The sequence below is a fragment of the Coptis chinensis genome, chromosome 9, assembly GCF_015680905.1.
Source record: "Coptis chinensis isolate HL-2020 chromosome 9, ASM1568090v1, whole genome shotgun sequence".
Taxonomy (NCBI): Eukaryota; Viridiplantae; Streptophyta; class Magnoliopsida; order Ranunculales; family Ranunculaceae; genus Coptis; species Coptis chinensis.
Genome location: NC_141464.1, coordinates 26094710 through 26114164, shown reverse-complemented (window position 1 = coordinate 26114164; position 19455 = coordinate 26094710). Strand labels below are relative to the sequence as shown.

The following is a 19455-nucleotide window of genomic DNA, read 5'->3' as shown; positions in this document are numbered from 1 at the left end:
ATATTTAATTTTTTAAGTGGGCGCCATTTGCGATTTTATTTTGACATAGCATAACTCAATTCCAATAAATGACACAGTGACACACGGGCCTATTGAAGATGATAATGAAGTAGCTTTTTAGAAAATTTTGTATTTTCACTATTTACATGAACCATGAAGAGCAAAGAGATCATAATAAAACATTAATTAATAAAATGTGGCTGCCCTGTGCAAAAATACATATGAGAATGCTACTAGGTATCCATGCCTCTGAAATTTCCCTCACCTCTAACAACAATTTTGGCTGCTCAAGAACTCTATACTTGGCAAGACATGCAAAAGAGAAATATTGTGATCATAATATTTCTTTCCACTTGAACGAGGATCCAAAGAATACTTCCCGTCTTGTGCATAGATCTTGAGAACGTTATTTTGATATTCGTAGGCATTTCTTGAGTACCATCACAGGTCCTAGTGTCCGACGAATGTGAATTTTCTCCAGTCTCCCTGACATAAGACGAGGTTTAGAATGAAAATATTTGACTCTAACTTATCTATATCTCGAATTCGTATGAGTATATCAATGTCTGAATTGGACTTAATCTTGAATCCCATCTAACAGAGAAATGGCCTTGCTCAGAAATGGATGGAAAAGAAATTTCTTGAACTAATATATGATCACATAGCTGATAATAATATACAAATACAAAAACACTATTTTCTGAAAAAATCAAAATATGTGTTTTGCTATAATCTCATTTTGATTCTGCAACCACAACTGTTGTTCATGTACGATGTGTGGCTGACTCATGGTCACTTGAGACGATGTTTGAACTGTGTTCATTGGCAAATTAAAAAGGTCGTTTTCTATTGTTCCGTTAGGATTCTGAGCACAAAAGGTTGGAGTAGCGTGAAAGGTCGGGAAAGATAAGAAAGAATCAGCTGGAGAATGAACGATAGGCAGCTCATTCGCAAGAGTTAGAAATGGGTTGTTGTAGCTGGATTGACCCTGAGATGTGGAAGTCTGATTGTATAAGTTATCTGGAAAAGTAGATTTGCTTCTGATGAGATTTTCTGTGGAAGATATGCTGTTGGCAGTCTCAGCTAGCACAAGTTCCCAGTCATCCCTGCTCACGTTCTCCTGTCCGGATATGGAAGGTTCATTTTGTTGGTTCTGTAAATGATCATCAAAATGTCCTAGATCAAGAGCTGAACTTGTTCTTTGATCGATCGACATGGCAGGACTAGTTCCAGCTGTGTGCAAACTTAGCAAATCATCACCTGGTGAATGCTTCCCTGAACTTCCACAGTTTCTTTCATGGTCAGCTGATCGTGCTGGACTTGCTGTATCCATACTTAGAAAATCTTCTATGGAGGACGATGGCTGTAACTGCACTGGTTTTCTTTCTTTATCAACAGAAAAACCTGGGCTTGTTCCTATATCTGTCGCACTTATCAAATCCTCTAGCGAGATTCCTCTGTGTCGATTATGATTATGTGGCTCTGACCTCGCCACAGAACGCCTCCCTTCAATGGACATCCTCTCCACAGGTTCACTGTCAGAGTGATCAGAATATGCTTTTCTGCCAGAAGTTGACCGGCAATTTCCATTCGGGACCGGTGGGGGGAGAAGCAATTGGGGGGGATGATGTTTGGATGGGAATGAAGTCTTGTCTTTGAGAAACTCTTGTAATGTGTCTATAAGTTCTTCGGATATCTTTTGAACGCTTGGGTACTCAGATGACCTGCCAACACCAATATCTTTGCACACAGCATAAAAATCACTAAGATCTTTGAATTGCTTTGAGGACTTGATGCACGCTTGATAGGCATCAACACAAGATTTGTGCTGCAAATGAAAGAAGCTATCAAGAAGAAGCGCTAAACCATCAGATATATCTCGGTATAGATCAAAAGTCTCTCTTACTAAAGCATAGAGAGAGATTTGCACCAATCGATTCGTCTTGGCCGCACCCGTTGGACGAGTACCTATTGCCCTATCGAGCAATCGTTGCCAGTAAGTTATCCTATCGAGAAGCACTGCAGGCTTCATGTCACGGACATGCTCATTGTACCTCTGCCTGTTTGGCTGGTACTGATAATAGTCTCTTTCTTTCAAAACCATGCGACGTTGGAGCCTACCAGTGAGGAAACATTCTAGACGATCATTTAGATATAGTGCCATTGTTCGAACAAAGGCGGTGTAGTCCCACGGACTTGAATTGTAATCGTCACGGAAGTTGGAAAGGTTTAGAATTTTTCCACCATGCTTCATAGTAATGAGCACCTCTCTGGGAAAGTAAGGATCACCATCCTGGAGTACACGTAAAACGATCATCAATGACTTGAGAGCCACAATCCAATTGCGAGTGCGGCTAATTCGTTTTGCTAATGTTTGGGCACATGCCGCAGCGTACAACTTGTTCGATGAGATGAGGAGGAGGATTTCATTGATATACCGATCTTCAACAGGAACTTCTTCATGAGTTGTAGCTTTTACAATAGCTACTTCAAGGTTTGATGAATTGTTGGTGGATACCTTAGCAAGACCAATACTGGTTTGGTCTTTCACCGCTCCAAGCGCCCTTCTGAATTTGCTTGGCATGGTTGATACTGGTCTTTCACTACTCAGAAATTCATTGCCATCATCACCGCCACCTCCTCTCTCATTCAACTTCTTTGTACATTCAAAAATTCAAAAAAAAAAAAAAGAAAAACCCTCTAAAATCAATCGGAGTTAGTATTATTTTGTTGAAATGGAGAGAAAACTTGGGATATGGTTTGGTTTGTTCACCATAGAGAGGTCTAGATTCATAGACGGAAATCCTTTTTTAAACTAGTTGAAAGATGGATGTTTGGGAGAGATTCTCGCATAGAAATGTTAGGCTGGAGTCCGAATTTGTTCACCACCATATTTGTGGTGAAATTTACCAGCCGCTAAAATGAGCCCACGTGTAAGAGAGAAATTATTTAATAAAACTCTTCATTTCATTTTTCCTTTTTAGCCAAATTAACAAAAAATATTCCAATAAAAAAGAAATAAATAAGATTTTCTCCCCAAACCCTTCGTACTCTCTCTCCCACTTCCTTCCGACTTCTTCTCTCCACCCGTTCCTCTTCTTCTCCACTAGTTTTAATAATTTTCAACAAGGGGTCAAACAAGAAGATAGGAAACTACTCTGATTTTTCTTTACACATGGATTTTTGTTTCTTGTGGTACTATTCTTTCAGTTAGAAGCATAGCTTTTGAGGATTCCAGTGTTCCCTGCTATAGTAAAAAGTCTCTTTAGCTACTGGATTGCAAAATTTACACCAAACATCACAAGCTTAGACTGGTGTAGACTTTTCCAATCTTGGGGCAAGAGGAGATTACGTGCTGGTGGTAGAGCAGATGACGCGAAATGATAAAAAAAGTAGTGGTTCGGGGCTAGCATATGCCATATAAAATTTGATTTTGAAATAGAAAAGCTATAATTTGATCCTGAAGTAGCTTTAAGATATAAAACCAATACTTCCAAACGTTCTCGACGACAACTTTCAAATAAGATTACTCATTAACACTGCACCAAACTTTTAAAAGTAAGAAATGCCTTTTAGCCTTGATAGGGCGAGACAATTTATATTGGCGGGATGTAGAAGGGCAGTGGAGGGTGTTGTAAAAACAGGTGAATGATGTAATGCAATGAATGGCTTAACCACGGGTGGGCGCGGCGACACACTCTGCCCATTATAATTGTACTCAAGTTACTACACATCTTAGCTATCCAAATAAGATGAATTGATATCAATACTAGAACAAAAACAAATAACATTACATAAATCATGAGCATGTTCAACATTGTTGAATGTCATTCCAAGTATTAGTTCCATCATTACTGGAAAAAAAAAATAGTAGAGAAGGAGTACTCGTGGAGAAAACAGACGGATGGAGGGAGAGATCGGAAGTTGGTGGGAAGTGAGAGAGAGAGATTGGAAGTTGGTGGGAAGTGAGAGAGAGAGTGTTCCAAAATCGTGGAGGAAATTGTTATTTCCTGGTTTTTTGTATATCTATTTTTAATTAATTTCTCTAAAAAAAAAAAAAAAAAGTTTTAGTAATACACGTGGGCTTCTAGTAGCGCTAGTAGATTTCACCGGCCAAATATGCTGGTGAATAAATTTGGACTCATTAGGCTGGCTTCTTTGTTTGGCCAATAACTAAACTATTCCTAGAATACTGGTTAATGTTGGTTTTGTTTACCTGGTTTTTTTTCAGTCGTTTTTATTGGGCATGTTCCGGTTGTTCCCTTCACTGGATCAATCAATGAAAATTCGGTGATTGGAATAATGGTTGACCTACTTGATCTTCTATGTCCTCCCCATTAAGCCTTCCCCAGTTGACTGTTACCCCACATAACCTACTTTCCAAGTGCATAACACAAGTGGCATTAGCTAATCAAAGACCATTAATACTGATTAGTTGAGAATGCTCCCAGGAAGCCACGTTAGCCCCTTTTTTTCTCTTAGGTGGACACCTCAGCTTTTACCAATGATTTGGAAGAAAAAAATGAAATACACGCCCATTTTTACTCTTTTCAATTGTTCGCCACGATAAGTTAAAGAAAAAAAACTTCAAAAGGGAACAAAAAGGAAAGTCCAAAAGAAAAGCCCTTCATGCCTCTTTCCCTCTCTCTCACCGAACAAAAACGATGGCTAAGAGAAGAGAAAGCTCCCACCACTTTCTCTGTCGTGCTTTCTCTGTCGTTACAAAACTCTCTCAAATTAGTTTCAATGTTGGTAAGTTTTTTTCTCCTTCTTCAAAACCCATTAATTTTCATATCTAAAGTCAAATAAATAAACCAAAGTTTTGATTTTTATTATGCTTATTACGTTTCTTTGCCTTTGCCTACATTTAGATGCAACATATCCAGGGATGATGTGTTAAGGTTTCTATTGGGATGAGGGTCACTCTTGCCAAATCCAAGAAGATCATATGTTATCAAGCGAACACAAATGTTTTGCAGCAAGGACTCTTTGTTTCCAGGTATCCCTGTTTCAATAACAAATAAATGTGACACATTATTAAAAAACCTGTTTTTACCTATTACTGATTTTCAATCCATAGTTATCAATAGTAGAAATTTTCTTATTTATTTTGGTGTTACAGGCAATGTCGCATTACGGATATGAAATAGTTCAGACTCTTATGAGCATGTGAAAAGAGCAATGAATGAGATCAATGTAGGTTAGTGGCTTTACTCAATAAGTTGATGGCTTTGTTGAAAAGTTGATTTTAGTTAATTGTACGAGGTTCGTGAAGTTAGACTGAGAAAAAAAAAACTTCCTACTATTGTTTCCAATTTAGTTTTACTATTTGACAACCTATAACAGCTAGCAGATATAGGTCCCAACCAATTCTACTACAAAATGTGTATTGCATCCAAACAAACAAATGACAGGGATACAAAGCAGTTAAGGACTAAAGTTTGAAAGGGATGAAGGGAGAATTAACAGGTATCATTCAATCGGGATTGGTGATCAAGCGTTTTGCACATGATCCAAGTATCGACCAAAGAAGGCGCGTAAGAGATTTTCCTATAACTAATTGCTTATCTCTGTATATCTTCTTTCCCACCCTTTTTTTAGCTTTCCCATTGTTGTTTTGATCTTTCTTAAACTTCTGTTGTTGGTGTATATTGATTATCCACTCTTTCTGTTTTTCAGAAGGAAAGCTATAGAGTAGGGAATAAAGATGTTCTCTCGCACTCCTGTATACATGATCAGTTACTTGAACAGAGGAGCAAACACAATATAGTGGCCACCTTCTGCTGCTACAGCCATGGTCGCCAAAGCCCCTGTTGATTCCCTCCTTGAACCTTCTGCCAAACGTAAGTTACTACCGTTCTTTTTTTTTTATTTATTTATTTGGTTTTTGTTTTAATCTTTCGTCCGTTCTTAGGATGCAATGAGCTTATTCTCGAATGAAAATCATCGCTATGAATAATGGGTAATTAGTGCAATTACTTTGCAAAAACTTCTAATTAATGGGTCTATAACACTCTAAGCTCAAAGATATTTGTCTCAGGTATCATTAGTACTTAAGTTTTGAGAACTTTGAAGGACTTTAATTCATTTTCTTCAGCCGCTGATGGCCACAAATAAGAAACAACACAACCAAGTTCCATTTGACAAGAGATGGTATGATCAAATATTGATGGCCTGAAATGTTTCCTTGATAATTTATACCAAAGAAATTTGATTTTTGATGGGAGTAGAGAAACAATAACAATTTATTTTTGAGTTTCAGGGACCCTCAACTTCTTTGACAAAGAATGTTGTTACATAAAGCTCTTCTTTAATAGTGGTTGGGTTTCAATTTGAACACTTTAATTGTTACTATATTAATTGGTTGTATGTTTACATGTTACAATGACTCGATTTCTCTACTAGGCGCAAAAAGGCCTTGCAAGATCTTACATTGTGTGTTGTAGCTTATTTTTTAGCATAACATTTTTTTCTTCTCTTTGAATACATGATAGAAAAAATACACAATTCTTGGATGCTTGGACCCATTTGAACTATGAAACCTCCAATATATTACCTATTTATATTGATTTTGTAGGCACATAAACATTCAATATGTACAGGGCTATCAATAACTTGATCAAGCATGGTTACGTTTTGACAAGTCTAACGTGTTTATTACTCTTGGAATTTGATTAAAGTAAGCTCTTGGTAATATGTTGCTTTAATCTGTTGCTTCTACTTTTGCTCTACTAATGTTTTCTTAGATGTCAAAATTATTATATATGCAGCATAAGCTATGGTGATGTCATTAATACCACCATATATAGTAATCAAGATTTCAAACAAGGAGTAAATTTTGCAGTGGTTGGAGCTATATCATTTGATCTTGCATTCTTTGAGGAGAAAGAAGTTCATGTCTGCACTAACTACTCTCTTGGAGTTCAAATTGAGTGGTTCAAACAACTTTTGCCTTCTTTTTGTGTTGCACCTTCCTGTAAGTCAAATAACTTGGATTTTTTTTTTCTTCTATCTTCCCTTAACAAGTAAACAGGTTGATAGAGTTGTTGGCTGAATTCGTTATGTGGTTAAGAATATGTCCAGTAGAGATATACGAAGAAGATGATGCTAAAATGCTCTTATCATGAATTAGTTTTTATGATCTATATGACAACTTGAATAGTGATATATAGAATGGCCAAATGGGTTTGAGTCTTTGTATAATGAAACCAGTTAAGCACAAACAATATATTACACAATGAAAAACTTGAGTTGGTCTTCATGTCCCTATATTTTTTATGTCTACTTGATAGAAACAATTTTCCACTGTAATGTATATATGAAATGGTGTACAAAAGGCCTTATGAATCCAACAGTATAAACTAGCACCTTAGTAAAGGCTTATTGCCGATTAAAGATGTTGATCATAGTGAAAATCATTTAAAGAGGCCCATTGCTCATCAATCTCTGAGCTTGAAGTTCAAGGCTTTTTTTTTAGGTATGAATTTGACTATCCCAGTAATGTCAACTGTTTTAGTGTATAGGTATAATACTTACTATAACTTATAGTGCTAGAGTATCCCATTTAGATGTTTGGTGAAGATTTGAATTGCTTAATTTTTTTTGTAACGACACTTACATTCTCTTTGGAAAGACGATGTAGAGATGAAGACACCTACAAAGAATTATTTTGTTTTTTTGGGTGATTGTCTCAAATCATACATACCTTTACCTTGGTCTGACAAAAGCATATGTGAAGAGTCACTTACAGGTGAAATTATTTGGACTTCTGATGGTAGGGAAAGGAGCAGGGGAAAGGAGCTAGGGAAAGGTAATTAGGTGAGCACTTTCCCTTTTCCTTCTTGGACATGATGGTTGTTTATATTTTTGTCATTTCTAGAAATGTTGTTTTTTTCTTTTTTTTTGTTTTGCAATCTTAGATAATCTTTGAAATGTGTATTTAGTATGAATCTCATTAGTTAGAATACAAGGTCTTGATTGCACCTCCATTCTTCACGACTTCACAATTTGAATCAATCAAATAAACTCTCAACAATAGGAACATAAAACCAAAAAGTAACGGCGCTAGTTATTAGTTGCAGCTAAAAAAACTACCCGGTCAATATCAGTCAACCGTCACTCTATCACTTTCTTTCTTTTTGAAACAAGGATGATCACTTTCCTAACCTACTACTATATACCTCTCCCCGCCGTTCCTACTTTAACATAATATCGTTTCGGACTTTAAAACAATAAACCATACCCAAAACGAGTTTTTTTCTATCATGGTAGAAAAGCGCGCGTTAGTAGAGCATCAAAGTACCAAAAGAAGAAAAAAAATGAGTGGAAGGGAAAAATGTGGATGTAGTGGTGATGGGGACTGAAATATTTTATGTCAAACCAAGGATTTCTACTTCTCCACAGCTCAAAATTGTGAGTATACGCATACTTTATATGTCTATATGTATGAATTTGCTATTTGTTTTACTGCTTAATTCTCAACTTTGATTGGATAGAATTGCATGACTTTGTGATATTAAGCCTTGTTTTTTTGTTTGTCATATTTGTCAAAAGCTGAATTGTAATTGTGAATATGTGATAGAGAGGCAGAGCACAGTAATATAGAGTCAGAGTGATTAAATAGCTAACTTTGATTTACTTTGTTGAATAATTCTCGAAGCTAACTAGCTGATAGGCTAGCCACTGGTTGCTCACAGTATTGTGGTTCTTATTGTTAATCGTCTTTGCGTTTATGTAGGAGCAAATGCCACTCTTCAGCTTAGTTTATGCAACTTTTATAGTTGTGATAAATGTAAAATGAATAGTTTTACCTATGAATAAAAGATTGAACTCTCAACATAAGTAAAATTAAAACTATTTTCTCGTGTGTTATATCAAAGATTATTCTACTCTCGAATCTATCGAAATAGAGTGGAATAAAAGATTTGTTCCACTCCTAGCTCGTTAGTATTCAATGTTTTCTACAACTATCGGTCTATCCAAAGTCTAATGAGAGTAATGTAGGATTTATACTACGATGCAAATTATACTAACAAGATACGAAAAACTCAAACTACGGAATTTCTAAATTTACTATATGATAAGAAATTAGGAGGGATTGATTCCACCTTAACTCGACTTAATCAACTAACAAAGATTTGTCGTGATCTAAATTTCAATGCTTTCGCATATCAAAATGGTATTTATAATCCCTAATTATACATGACAATCTCTACCAATTAATAACTAGCATATGAAGCAACCAAACCCATTCTCATGGTGAACTAATTACTTTCTAGAATTGAATAGATTATCACGACGATTTCTAAGTTAACAAATAGCAAGCTTCATCAAGGCTTCTTCAAACCCCTCTAATGGAGGTTTAGCCTAGAATCATTATGCTATCATTTTTTATTGAATCTAAACAAGAAATCATATAAAGATTGTAAATTTACTAATTTGATCTAATCAATAATTCAAATCTAACTTAACAACTAAGAAATGATTAACAACTAAGAATCGAAATTAGATCTAAGTAATTTTAAATAACAAAAACTGAAATTATAAAGAACTAACTATTTTTATTAATCTAATAAAGAATTAACAATCCTTCAATAATCTAAATTAAAACAAGATAATAAAAACTAATTAATTTAATTAAATCTAAAATCTAGATCTATAATTCTATGCTCTAATGGCTACTTGCTACCTAAACTAAGTATGACTTAAGAGTTAAGTCTTGTGTGTGGAAATGGAGGAGACTAGATCCACATTTTCGTGCATGGGCTGAGGAGCCATGTTTTGGGCCAGAAAATCGAGCCCAAAGCCCAATTTCTTCAGTCTACAAAGCCCTTTTCAGCTGGCTTTGTCTTTAATAGACTTTGCATCCACTTTTGCTCCTCTTATTGGGTCAAAGCTAGGACCATTGGAAAGCTCTTTTTGAGCCGGTCGTTTTGACATAAGGTAGGCCCAATTCCGAGGCCTGGGTCCAAAGATACGGTCTTCGGAAGTTCTGCTGACTTTTGTGTGTTGTTTCTACCCGTGTTCACTTTGACTTTTCAGCTTTTGACTGGGCTTTACAAAGGCTTTTTCTTCTTGAATTTTGGCCTTTAATCACAGAACTTCTTAGCAACCAACCCTTGCTCCTTTATCTTGCCAAAGTGGCACATTTATGCACATAATTGACTTCAATGCCTGAAATACATAAAAGCACGTAATCAGCATTAACTCTTATTTATCACTCGTATAATTGGTCTAAAAGTATTATAGTTAAGGGACCAAAACTTGGTTTGATAAGAGCCCAAAACAGTAGTTTTAACCCCTTAACAATAATACCATGCTAAGTTACCTTTTCTTGAAGCAATTAAAAAGTTACCTTACCATGCTAAGTTTCTCAAAGAGTTGTGCACTACTAGGCGTAAGACAAAGATTCCTAAAGACGCCTTTTTAAGTGAAGAGTTTCCAACTTTAACAGAAAACAATGGAATCGTTAAGTACAAGGACCCTGGTCGTCCTACGGTACAATGCACTTTAGGGGATACTCACACGACCACTGCTTTATTAGACCTGGGGGCAAATGTTAACTTACTCCCTTATTATTTATATAAACAAATAGGTCTACAGGAAATGCAACCTACAACAATGACGTTGCAATTAGCTGATAGGTCTATCAAGTATCCTAAGGGGGTAGTGGAAAATGTGCTTGTTAAGGTTCAGGATTTCTACTATCTTACTGATTTTGTTATCCTCGATACAGAAGTCGCTAACGACTCTATTCCGATCATTTTAGGGCGCCCTTTCTTGGCAACTGCTAACGCGCTTATAAACTGCTGCGATGGTTCGATGTCCTTATCCTTTGGCCATCTTTTTGTTGAGGTCAATGTTTTTAAAACGAGCAAACATGTTCCTGATACGAATATCGATGGAGAGGTTAGCATGATCGAGAGTTTAGCTCATGATTATTTCAAAACCACGTTTTCGGATGATCAGATGCACAAATTCCTTTCCTTTGGAAGTTCCAACTTCGACGCGAACTCCTTGGAAGTCGAGGAAGATTTCCTTCAACTCTTTTGCAACTCTTCTTTGCCACCTCGCGAGTCCCACCCTGCCAACATTTTTTCATCCCTTGACACTATGACGGAAGATGAATTTTTCACCCTCTATCCCAGTGATTCTTTTGACCGACCTATTGAGGAATGTCTTCCATATCTCAAGGCTTCTGATGATCTAGACCTGAGAGCTCTAGCTGACACTCATTCATCTTCCTTCACCAATTTTACCCACCATCCACCTTTTCAACGGAACTTGGAGTTTGTGCTTGACCCTCGTGCTTCTTCTATGCTTAATGAATTTCTAAATCCTCCTAATACGAAAATAATTCCCAAGGGAAAAGCAATTGACACCTTTATTTTCAGAATGGAGACAGTTCCTACCTACACCATGAATGAGTTTTATGCTAAACCCATATTCTCATTTCTTCCATCCCTTACGTCTAAAACTTATCCATATCCAACATCTCTTCCACAAACATCCATTTTCTCACGATCATTCACTTGGACACCCTCTCGTTCAAAGATGAAAAAGATAGTGCATGCTCGGTTACATCCTAGATCTATCAGACCTCACTTTCATTTCACTAAGTTGCGTCGTAGAAAATCTTAGTGTTTGATTCTAACTAATTTCGTTTCGCCGAGTGCGCACTCGGCGAAACGAGATTAGTTAGAACTCCATTTTTGGTCACTTATGCTAATTTCTCATATTTGCTTGAGGACAAGCAAAATGCTGTTTGGGAGTGGTTTGATAAGAGCCCAAAACTGTAGTTTTAACCCCTTAACAATAATACTTTTAGATCAATTATGCGAGTAATAAATAAGAGTTAATGCTGATTACGTGCTTTTATGTATTTCAGGCATTGAAGTCAATTATGTGTTAAAATGTGCCACTTCGGCGAGATAAACGAGCAAGGGTTGGTTGCTAAGAAGTTATGTGATTAACCCCTTAACAATAATACTTTTAGATCAATTATGCGAGTAATAAATAAGAGTTAATGCTGATTACGTGCTTTTATGTATTTCAGGCATTGAAGTCAATTATGTGTTAAAATGTGCCACTTCGGCGAGATAAACGAGCAAGGGTTGGTTGCTAAGAAGTTATGTGATTAAAGGCCAAGATTCAAAGAGAAAAAGCCTTTGTAAAGCCTGGTCAAAAGCTGAAAAGTCAAAGTCAACACGGGTAGAAACAACACATAAAAGTCAGCAGAACGTCCAAAGACTGTATCTTTGGACTCAGGCCTCGGAATTGTGCCTACCTTATGTCAAAACGACCGGCTCGGAAAGAGATTTCGAATGATCGAAGCCTTGACCCAATCAGAGGAGCAAAAGTGGACAAAAAGTCTATTGAAGTCAACACCAGCTTAAAAGGGCTCTGTGGACTGAAGAAATTGGGTTTTGGGCTCGATTTTCCCGCCTAAAACATGGCTCCTCAACCCATGCACGAAAATGTGGATTTGGTCTCCTCCATTTCCACATACAAGACTTAACTCTTAAGTCATACTTAGTTTAGGTAGCAAGTAGCCATTAGAGCGTAGAATTCTAGATCTAGATTTTAGATTTAATTAAATTAATTAGTTTTTATTATCTTATTTTAATTTAGATTATTGAAGGATTTTTAATTCTTTATTAGATTAATAAAAATAGTTAGTTCTTCATAATTTTAGTTTTTGTTATTTAAAATTACTTAGATCTAATTCCGATTCTTAGTTGTTAATTATTTCTTAGTTGTTAAGTTAGATTTGAATTATTGATTAGATCAAATTAGTAAATTTACAATCTTTATATGATGTCTTGTTTAGATTCAATAGGAAATGATAGCATAATTATTCTAGGCTAAACCTCCATTAGAGGGGGTTGAAGGAGCCTTGATGAAGCTTGATCTTTGTTAACTTAGAAATCGTCGTGATAATCTATTCAATTCTAGAAAGTAATTAGTTCACCACGAGAATGGGTTTGGTTGCTTCACATGCTAGTTATTAATTGGTAGAGATTGTCATGTATAATTAGGGATTAGAAATACCATTTTGATATGTAAAAGCATTGAAATTTGGATCATGACGAATCTTTGTTAGTTGATTAAGTCGAGTTAAGGTGGAATCAATCCCCCCTAATTCCTTACCATATAGTCAATTTAGAAATTCCATAGTTTGAGTTATTCATATCTTGTTAGTATAATTTGCATCGTAGTATAAATCCCACATTACTCTCAGTAGACTTTGGATAGACTGATAGTTGTAGAAAACATTGAATACTAACGAGCTAGGAGTGGAACGAATCTTTTACTCCACTCTATTTCGATAGATGCGAGAGTAGAATAATCTTTGATATAACACACGAGAAAATAGTTTTAGTTTTACTTGCGTTGAGAGTTCAATCTTTTATTCGTAGGTAAAACTAATAATTTTACCTTTATCAAATGGCGCCGCTGCCATCTTAGTTCCCGTTAGTATTGTTTTCTTTAGTATTGTTAGTCTTCCCAAAGTCCCACCCACCCTTGTTTGATTATAATTGTGGTTGTCCGTTTTAGAACTAAAAATTTCCTCGTAGGAATACACGGAGCGCAACCCGCGCCCTACCAAGGCAAAACTCGAGCGCCCCCCGCGCTGAACGATAGCCCTAAATCTTGCATCGTTCTATCAGACCCAGTGGGAGATTTCCAAATCCCCCTCAAATATATTTAATTTGTTACTCATTTTTCATGGGTTAGACCATGAAAAACCTTATCAGCACATGCGTAGGATTGACCAAGTCCTTACTACATTCCACCATCCTAATTCTGTGGGACTTATGGGCCAAACTTGTTCAACTATTTATTTTACCCACCACTGAAGACTGATGAAATGCTTTCCAAGATTCATTTCTTTCGACAGAATCCTCATAAATTATTTTCAGAGGCTTGGAATCGTTTCACCGATCTTTTTATAGAGTGTCCACACCATAACCTCGCGAAAGACACGTTAGTTAAATTGCCTTTTCAAGGGGATCGTTGCACCACCACAAAGAGGTGCTTGACATAATGAATGGGGGTAGTTTCCTCAGTAAGGGAGCCTTAGAGGCTTATATATTTTTAGAAGATCAAACTAAGCGTAATAATAATTGGGGGTAGTGACGATATCTCCCGTTTCGCTAGTTCTTCTACAACAGCTAAGGCCGCCGGTATGTTTGAGATGAAACCCAATCCTCAACCTAAAAATTTAATTGAATCTCTCACTCAAAAGGTAGAGGCTATTTCTATTCAACAAAAACCTATTCCTGTCATGAATGTTAACACCAATCCATGTAATTTATGTTTGAGTCAAGAGCATCCCAACTCCTATTGTCCTCTTGCCTATGAACAACAACAATCACCCAAGATAATGTTTGTTCCATTAATAGCGAGCCTAACACAGCTTGGCGACAAAACCCCAACTTCGGTTGGCGAAATAATCAACAACCTCCAAGGTTGTTTAACCCAAATGTTAGGCCAACAAACAATTACAACCAAGTTCAACCGAGGCAAGGGCAAGGATAAGGAAATTATAATAATTATAACAATAACTATCAAAATCCACCCATTAATAATCAACGTGACATAGTTCCTATCAAACAACCTCTAACAAACACTTCTCCACAACCGGATCGTTTCGATACCTTTATGCAATCTCAACAACATATTTTACAAGCTATCCAACTTTCCTTACAGTAGTTAGCTCAAGAGAAAGTACAACCCAAAAGTGTGTTTCCAGGTCAAGCGATACCTAATCCTAAAACAACAAACACAGCCTTTGAGGTAAACGGTAATATTAGAAAGGACAATGAACACGTAGGTGAGCTAAATTCCATCACCACTCTCCGTTCAGGCAGAGTGGTTGATAACAAAGTAACTATGCCTATAGTTACCCAACCAGTGGTCCCTACACCAGATATTGTGCTAGATGCCGATGTAGAAATTGAAGATCCTACCCCTGTAGAGGTACCAGTTAAACCACAATCTAAAAAACAAAAAAGCAAGGTTAAACATCCTATTAATCTATACGCTAAATATAGAGAGAAACCACCGTTTCCTCATAGATTACCTATGTCAAACAAGGATACAAATTTTGACGAGATTAGGGAAGTTTTTCAAAATCTAACGATAAACTTACCTTTTCTTGAAGCAATTAAAAAGTTACCTTACCATGCTAAGTTTCTCAAAGAGTTGTGCACTACTAGGCATAAGACAAAGATTCCTAAAGACGCCTTTTTAACTGAACAGTTTCCAACTTTAACGGAAAATAATGGAATCGTTAAGTACAAGGACCTTGGTCGTCCTATGGTACAATGCACTTTAGGGAATACTCACACGACCACTGCTTTATTAGACCTGGGGGCAAGTGTTAACTTACTCCCTTATTATTTATATAAACAAATAAGTCTACAGGAAATGCAACCTATAATAATGACGTTGCAATTAGCTGATAGGTCTATCAAGTATCCTAAGGGGGTAGTGGAAAACATGCTTGTTAAGGTTCATGATTTCTACTATCCTGCTGATTTTGTTATCCTCGATACAGAAGTCGCTAACGACTCTGTTCCGATCATTTTAGGGAGCCCTTTCTTGGCAACTGCCAACGCGCTTATAAACTGCCGCGATGGTTCGATGTCTTTGTCCTTTAGCCATCTTTCTGTTGAGGCCAATGTTTTTAAAATGAGCAAACAGGTTCCTGATACGAATATCGATGGAGAGGTTAGCATGATCGAGAGTTTAGCTCATGATTATTTCAAAACCACGTTTCTGGATGATCAGATGCACAAATTCCTTTCCTTTGGAAGTTCCAACTTCGATGTGAACTCCCTGGAAGTCGAGGAAGATTTCCTTCGACTCTTTTACAACTCTTCCTTGCCACCTCGCGAGTCCCACCCTGCCAACATTCTTTCATCCTTTAACACTATGACGGAAGATGAATTTTTCACCCTCTAACCCAGTGATTCTTTTGACCCACCTATTGAGGAATGTCTTGCAAATCTCAAGGCTTCTGATGATCTAGACCTGAGAGCTCTAGCTGACACTCATTCATCTTCCTTCACCAATTTTACCCACCGTCCACCTTTTCAACGGAACCTGGAGTTTGTGCTTGACCCTCGTGCTTCTTCTGTGCTTAACGAATTTCTAAATCCTCCTAATACAGAAATAATTCCCAAGGGAAAGGCAATTGACACCTTTATTTTCAAAATGGAGACAGTTCCTACCTACACCATGAATGAGTTTTATGCTAAACCCACATTCTTATTTCTTCCATCCCTTACGTCTAAAACTTATCCATATCCAACATCTCTTCCACAAACATCCATTTTCTCACGATCATTCACTTGGACACCCTCTCGTTCAAAGATGAAAAAGATGGTGTATGCTCGGTTACATCCTAGATCTATCAGACTTCGCTTTCATTTCACTAAGTTGCGTCGTAGAAAATCTTGGTGTTTGATTCTGTTTGGGGGTGCATTCCATGTTATTTATTTATGGAAAGACCCACAACTCTTTAGGTTGTTGATATATGAAAAAATGCAGGGTATATATATCCAGTTATTTGTTAAAGTCTCGAGTATCTGACTATAAACGGCTCATTTTGTTGTTTGGTGTACTTCCTTACAAACTCATATATTGGTAAGTGTACCATTCAGGTAACTGGGCCCTCTTTATGGAGTGTGTGACTGTAAGTACCGAATCTTAAGTCCACGGTTAACATAATTCACGTATTCCACTCGTGCATGCTTTCTCGGTTTTTGAGTCATGTTTCTCTATGGTGTGAATTATGCATTTATTGCTTTCTTATTTTTCTTATAATAAACCTTATTAAAAATAAATAAAAATTGTTTAAATCATAAAAATAGTAATTTAAGAAGTCTCGGGAATCTGACTTTAAAAGACCCACTTTTAAAATAAATTTTCTAAACTCTGTTGTCAAAAATTTGTTTGGGGGTGGGGTGTTCATTTTTCTGTCATTGATTGTTCAACTTTCTATTTGTGTTGTTTAGGCCATTTAATCGTATTCTGATTCGGGTTGACATTATCTATGAATTTAGATTTCATTCGTTTGCAAAATTTACGTCATGCGCGCACTTTGAGGTATTTTCCATCTTCTTATATGTCACCCACAGTTGGAATAGAGTGTTTTATAGATCATTGGATTGGAAATTCTCTTGATCATTTCCATATCTCATTTGTATAAATTGGACCAGTAACGAAGCGGCAAATTTAGTTTGAAGTTGCGTGAAAAATAGAAAAAAAATTCGAAAAATCAAATTAAGCTTGGGCCCAATCTCGGGCGCACGTGCCACGCACGTGTATCTCCATCTTCAAACCAACAGTCGGGAGTTTGTTTCATCACCACCATTAACAAGCTTTAAACCCTAGACCCAAAAAAAAAAAAAAAAAAAAACCTAACTACACCTACACCCACAATACAAAAAAACCTGGATTCGTTGCTTGGACCAAAGCCCGCAAAAAAAGGATAGAAGGATAGTGCAGAAGAGACAAAATCGGCTTACGCGTCTGGGACGCATGGATCGACACTATAACCAATTTCTTCTCAGTTTTGGAGATGAAGTTGGACTCTAAAAGAAGTCTATTTGTATTAGGAAACAAATGACGGTTTGGAATGCTTCTAGAGCTCATTGTAACCTCTATAAATAGAGGACCTAAGTGCTTTATGTAATTGGCCAATTCACTTATACTCTTGTCTCCAGAACTTGAGGCAGAGAGAGATTAATAATAAAAGACTGGTTTTAACTAGCTGAGTCTTAATAAATTAGTCTTTCTAGTCTTATGTTCTTCGACTCTTCTTCTTCTCGTTCTTCCTTCTTTATGGAAGGCTAATCTTCTCCTTCAAGGGAGGAGATGAAGCCAGTGCTTAAGGTTTAATGATTCTTCTGGGTCATGGTGTTCTTCAATCAGGTTAGTTCTTTATGTTTTTAGTTATTAGTTCCATTGCCCAGACCAGGGGATGGAAGTGTAGATTAAAATTTTTATTTATTGCAATCGAATATCATACTAGTTTAGGGTTTTATTTATTGCAATTGAATATTTACTAGTGACATGCTTTTATTTATTGCAATTGAATATAATGCTAGAATAGGGTTTTATTTATTGTAATTGAATATTATACTATTATTCTCTACTTTTCTTCTAGTTGTGTAGTGTTTTAGAGTAAGGAAAGTATTCCTTGTGTTTGCCTTAGATGGTGATTCATTGAATAGCTGCCCAAGCTCACATAAAAGGAAAGAAGATACTAGTAACATGAACATAGGAATAACCTTAAGTAGAGTTATTTGTTAACGATGTTTTGTCCAAGAGGGCATCGACACTCGCTCGATTACCTAATTGTAGTCTACTTATAAGAACAACCATGAAGCAAAAGGTCATTGAATCAAAAGTATTGGTGGATTCTAATATCTTGAATTCTCTTTCTTATAAATTCTCAATAGTTTAGTTTAGTTTAGTTTAACATTAAAATCTATATTATCTATAATCATAGTTTTTAATCCCTCAAACCCCCTTTCCAGTCCTGTCCTTCACATAACACACATTTAAAAGTGGAACGATACCCTACTCATCCTTTACTTATTGAGGGATAATTAGGTTTTGATACGCTTCTGTTTTGTTCAACGACCATACACCATCTACATACACAAAAAAAAGCTTGTCAAATGGCGCCGCTGCCGTTTTAAGTTGTTTATGTTTAACATTTTCTTTCAAGATTAGAATTTTGGATCTTGAGGTAATTTTAGCCGCATCATCCATCCTTTTGAGAAAGAAAGAAGCTTGAAGGACATCTCGAAGACAAGATCTACCGTCCAGGTTAGTCGAATCTTCATTCTTTTTATTTCATTCTTAGTATAGTTGCATCGTAGTTTAGTTTTATTGCTTTCTTAGTATAGTTGCATCATAGTTTAGTTTTATTGCTTTCTAGTATAATTGCATTTAGGACCTTTTCAACAATTGAAGTTGTAAGCCAACACAGCGAAACATCAAACTCTAGTGTTTCTTGTCTAAATCTTGACAAACGGACTATCGTCTATGGGCCGTGGTACTTAAGCAATCCAAGTGATTCACCATAACCCTAGAAGAGACAGTTTTAGACAATGGGTGAGATACTAGCTGCAAAGCCCAATCCAGTTGAAGGAAAGTAGTTTTGCATATTAGTATAATTTAGAATAGTTGCATATTAGTTTAATTGCATTCAAGCATAGTAGGATAGTTTTCATCATCTTCGCATAGCAAGAATACTAGACAGGATTGATACAATGGCCACACGCAATGATGGAGGTGTTGTGGACCTGAATAATCCTGAAGCTATCCCACACATGCAAGCACAACAGAGGAAGAAGCTGAGCGATTTCTATTCGCCAATCATTGGAGACCCACCCAGCAGTATTGTTTTTCCAGAGACAGAAGCTAACCAGTTTG

At 36.5% G+C, this 19455-nt stretch overlaps 1 protein-coding gene and 1 long non-coding RNA gene across 2 annotated transcripts; one reads left to right on the top strand and one right to left on the bottom strand.

The window, feature by feature from the left end:
- Positions 1-622: 622 nt before the first annotated feature.
- On the bottom strand, positions 623-2863 carry LOC147475350 (ENTH/ANTH/VHS superfamily protein). Its single transcript, XM_086582197.1, has one exon. It carries the CDS (start codon positions 2582-2584, stop codon positions 710-712), a length of 1875 nt encoding a protein of 624 aa, XP_086438323.1. The 5' UTR covers positions 2585-2863; the 3' UTR covers positions 623-709.
- A 2297-nt stretch (positions 2864-5160) lies between these two features.
- LOC147475349 (uncharacterized) lies at positions 5161-6338 on the top strand. Its single transcript, XR_015209368.1, has 3 exons — positions 5161-5537; positions 5680-5843; positions 6041-6338. It is a non-coding gene; the product is annotated as an uncharacterized LOC147475349 (long non-coding RNA).
- The last annotated feature ends 13117 nt before the right edge of the window (positions 6339-19455 follow it).

What these genes read in the sequence shown, in the direction of transcription:
- LOC147475350 (XM_086582197.1), bottom strand. Translation starts at nt 2,584, where the DNA reads ATGCCAAGCAAATTCAGAAGGGCGCTTGGAGCGGTGAAAGACCAAACC.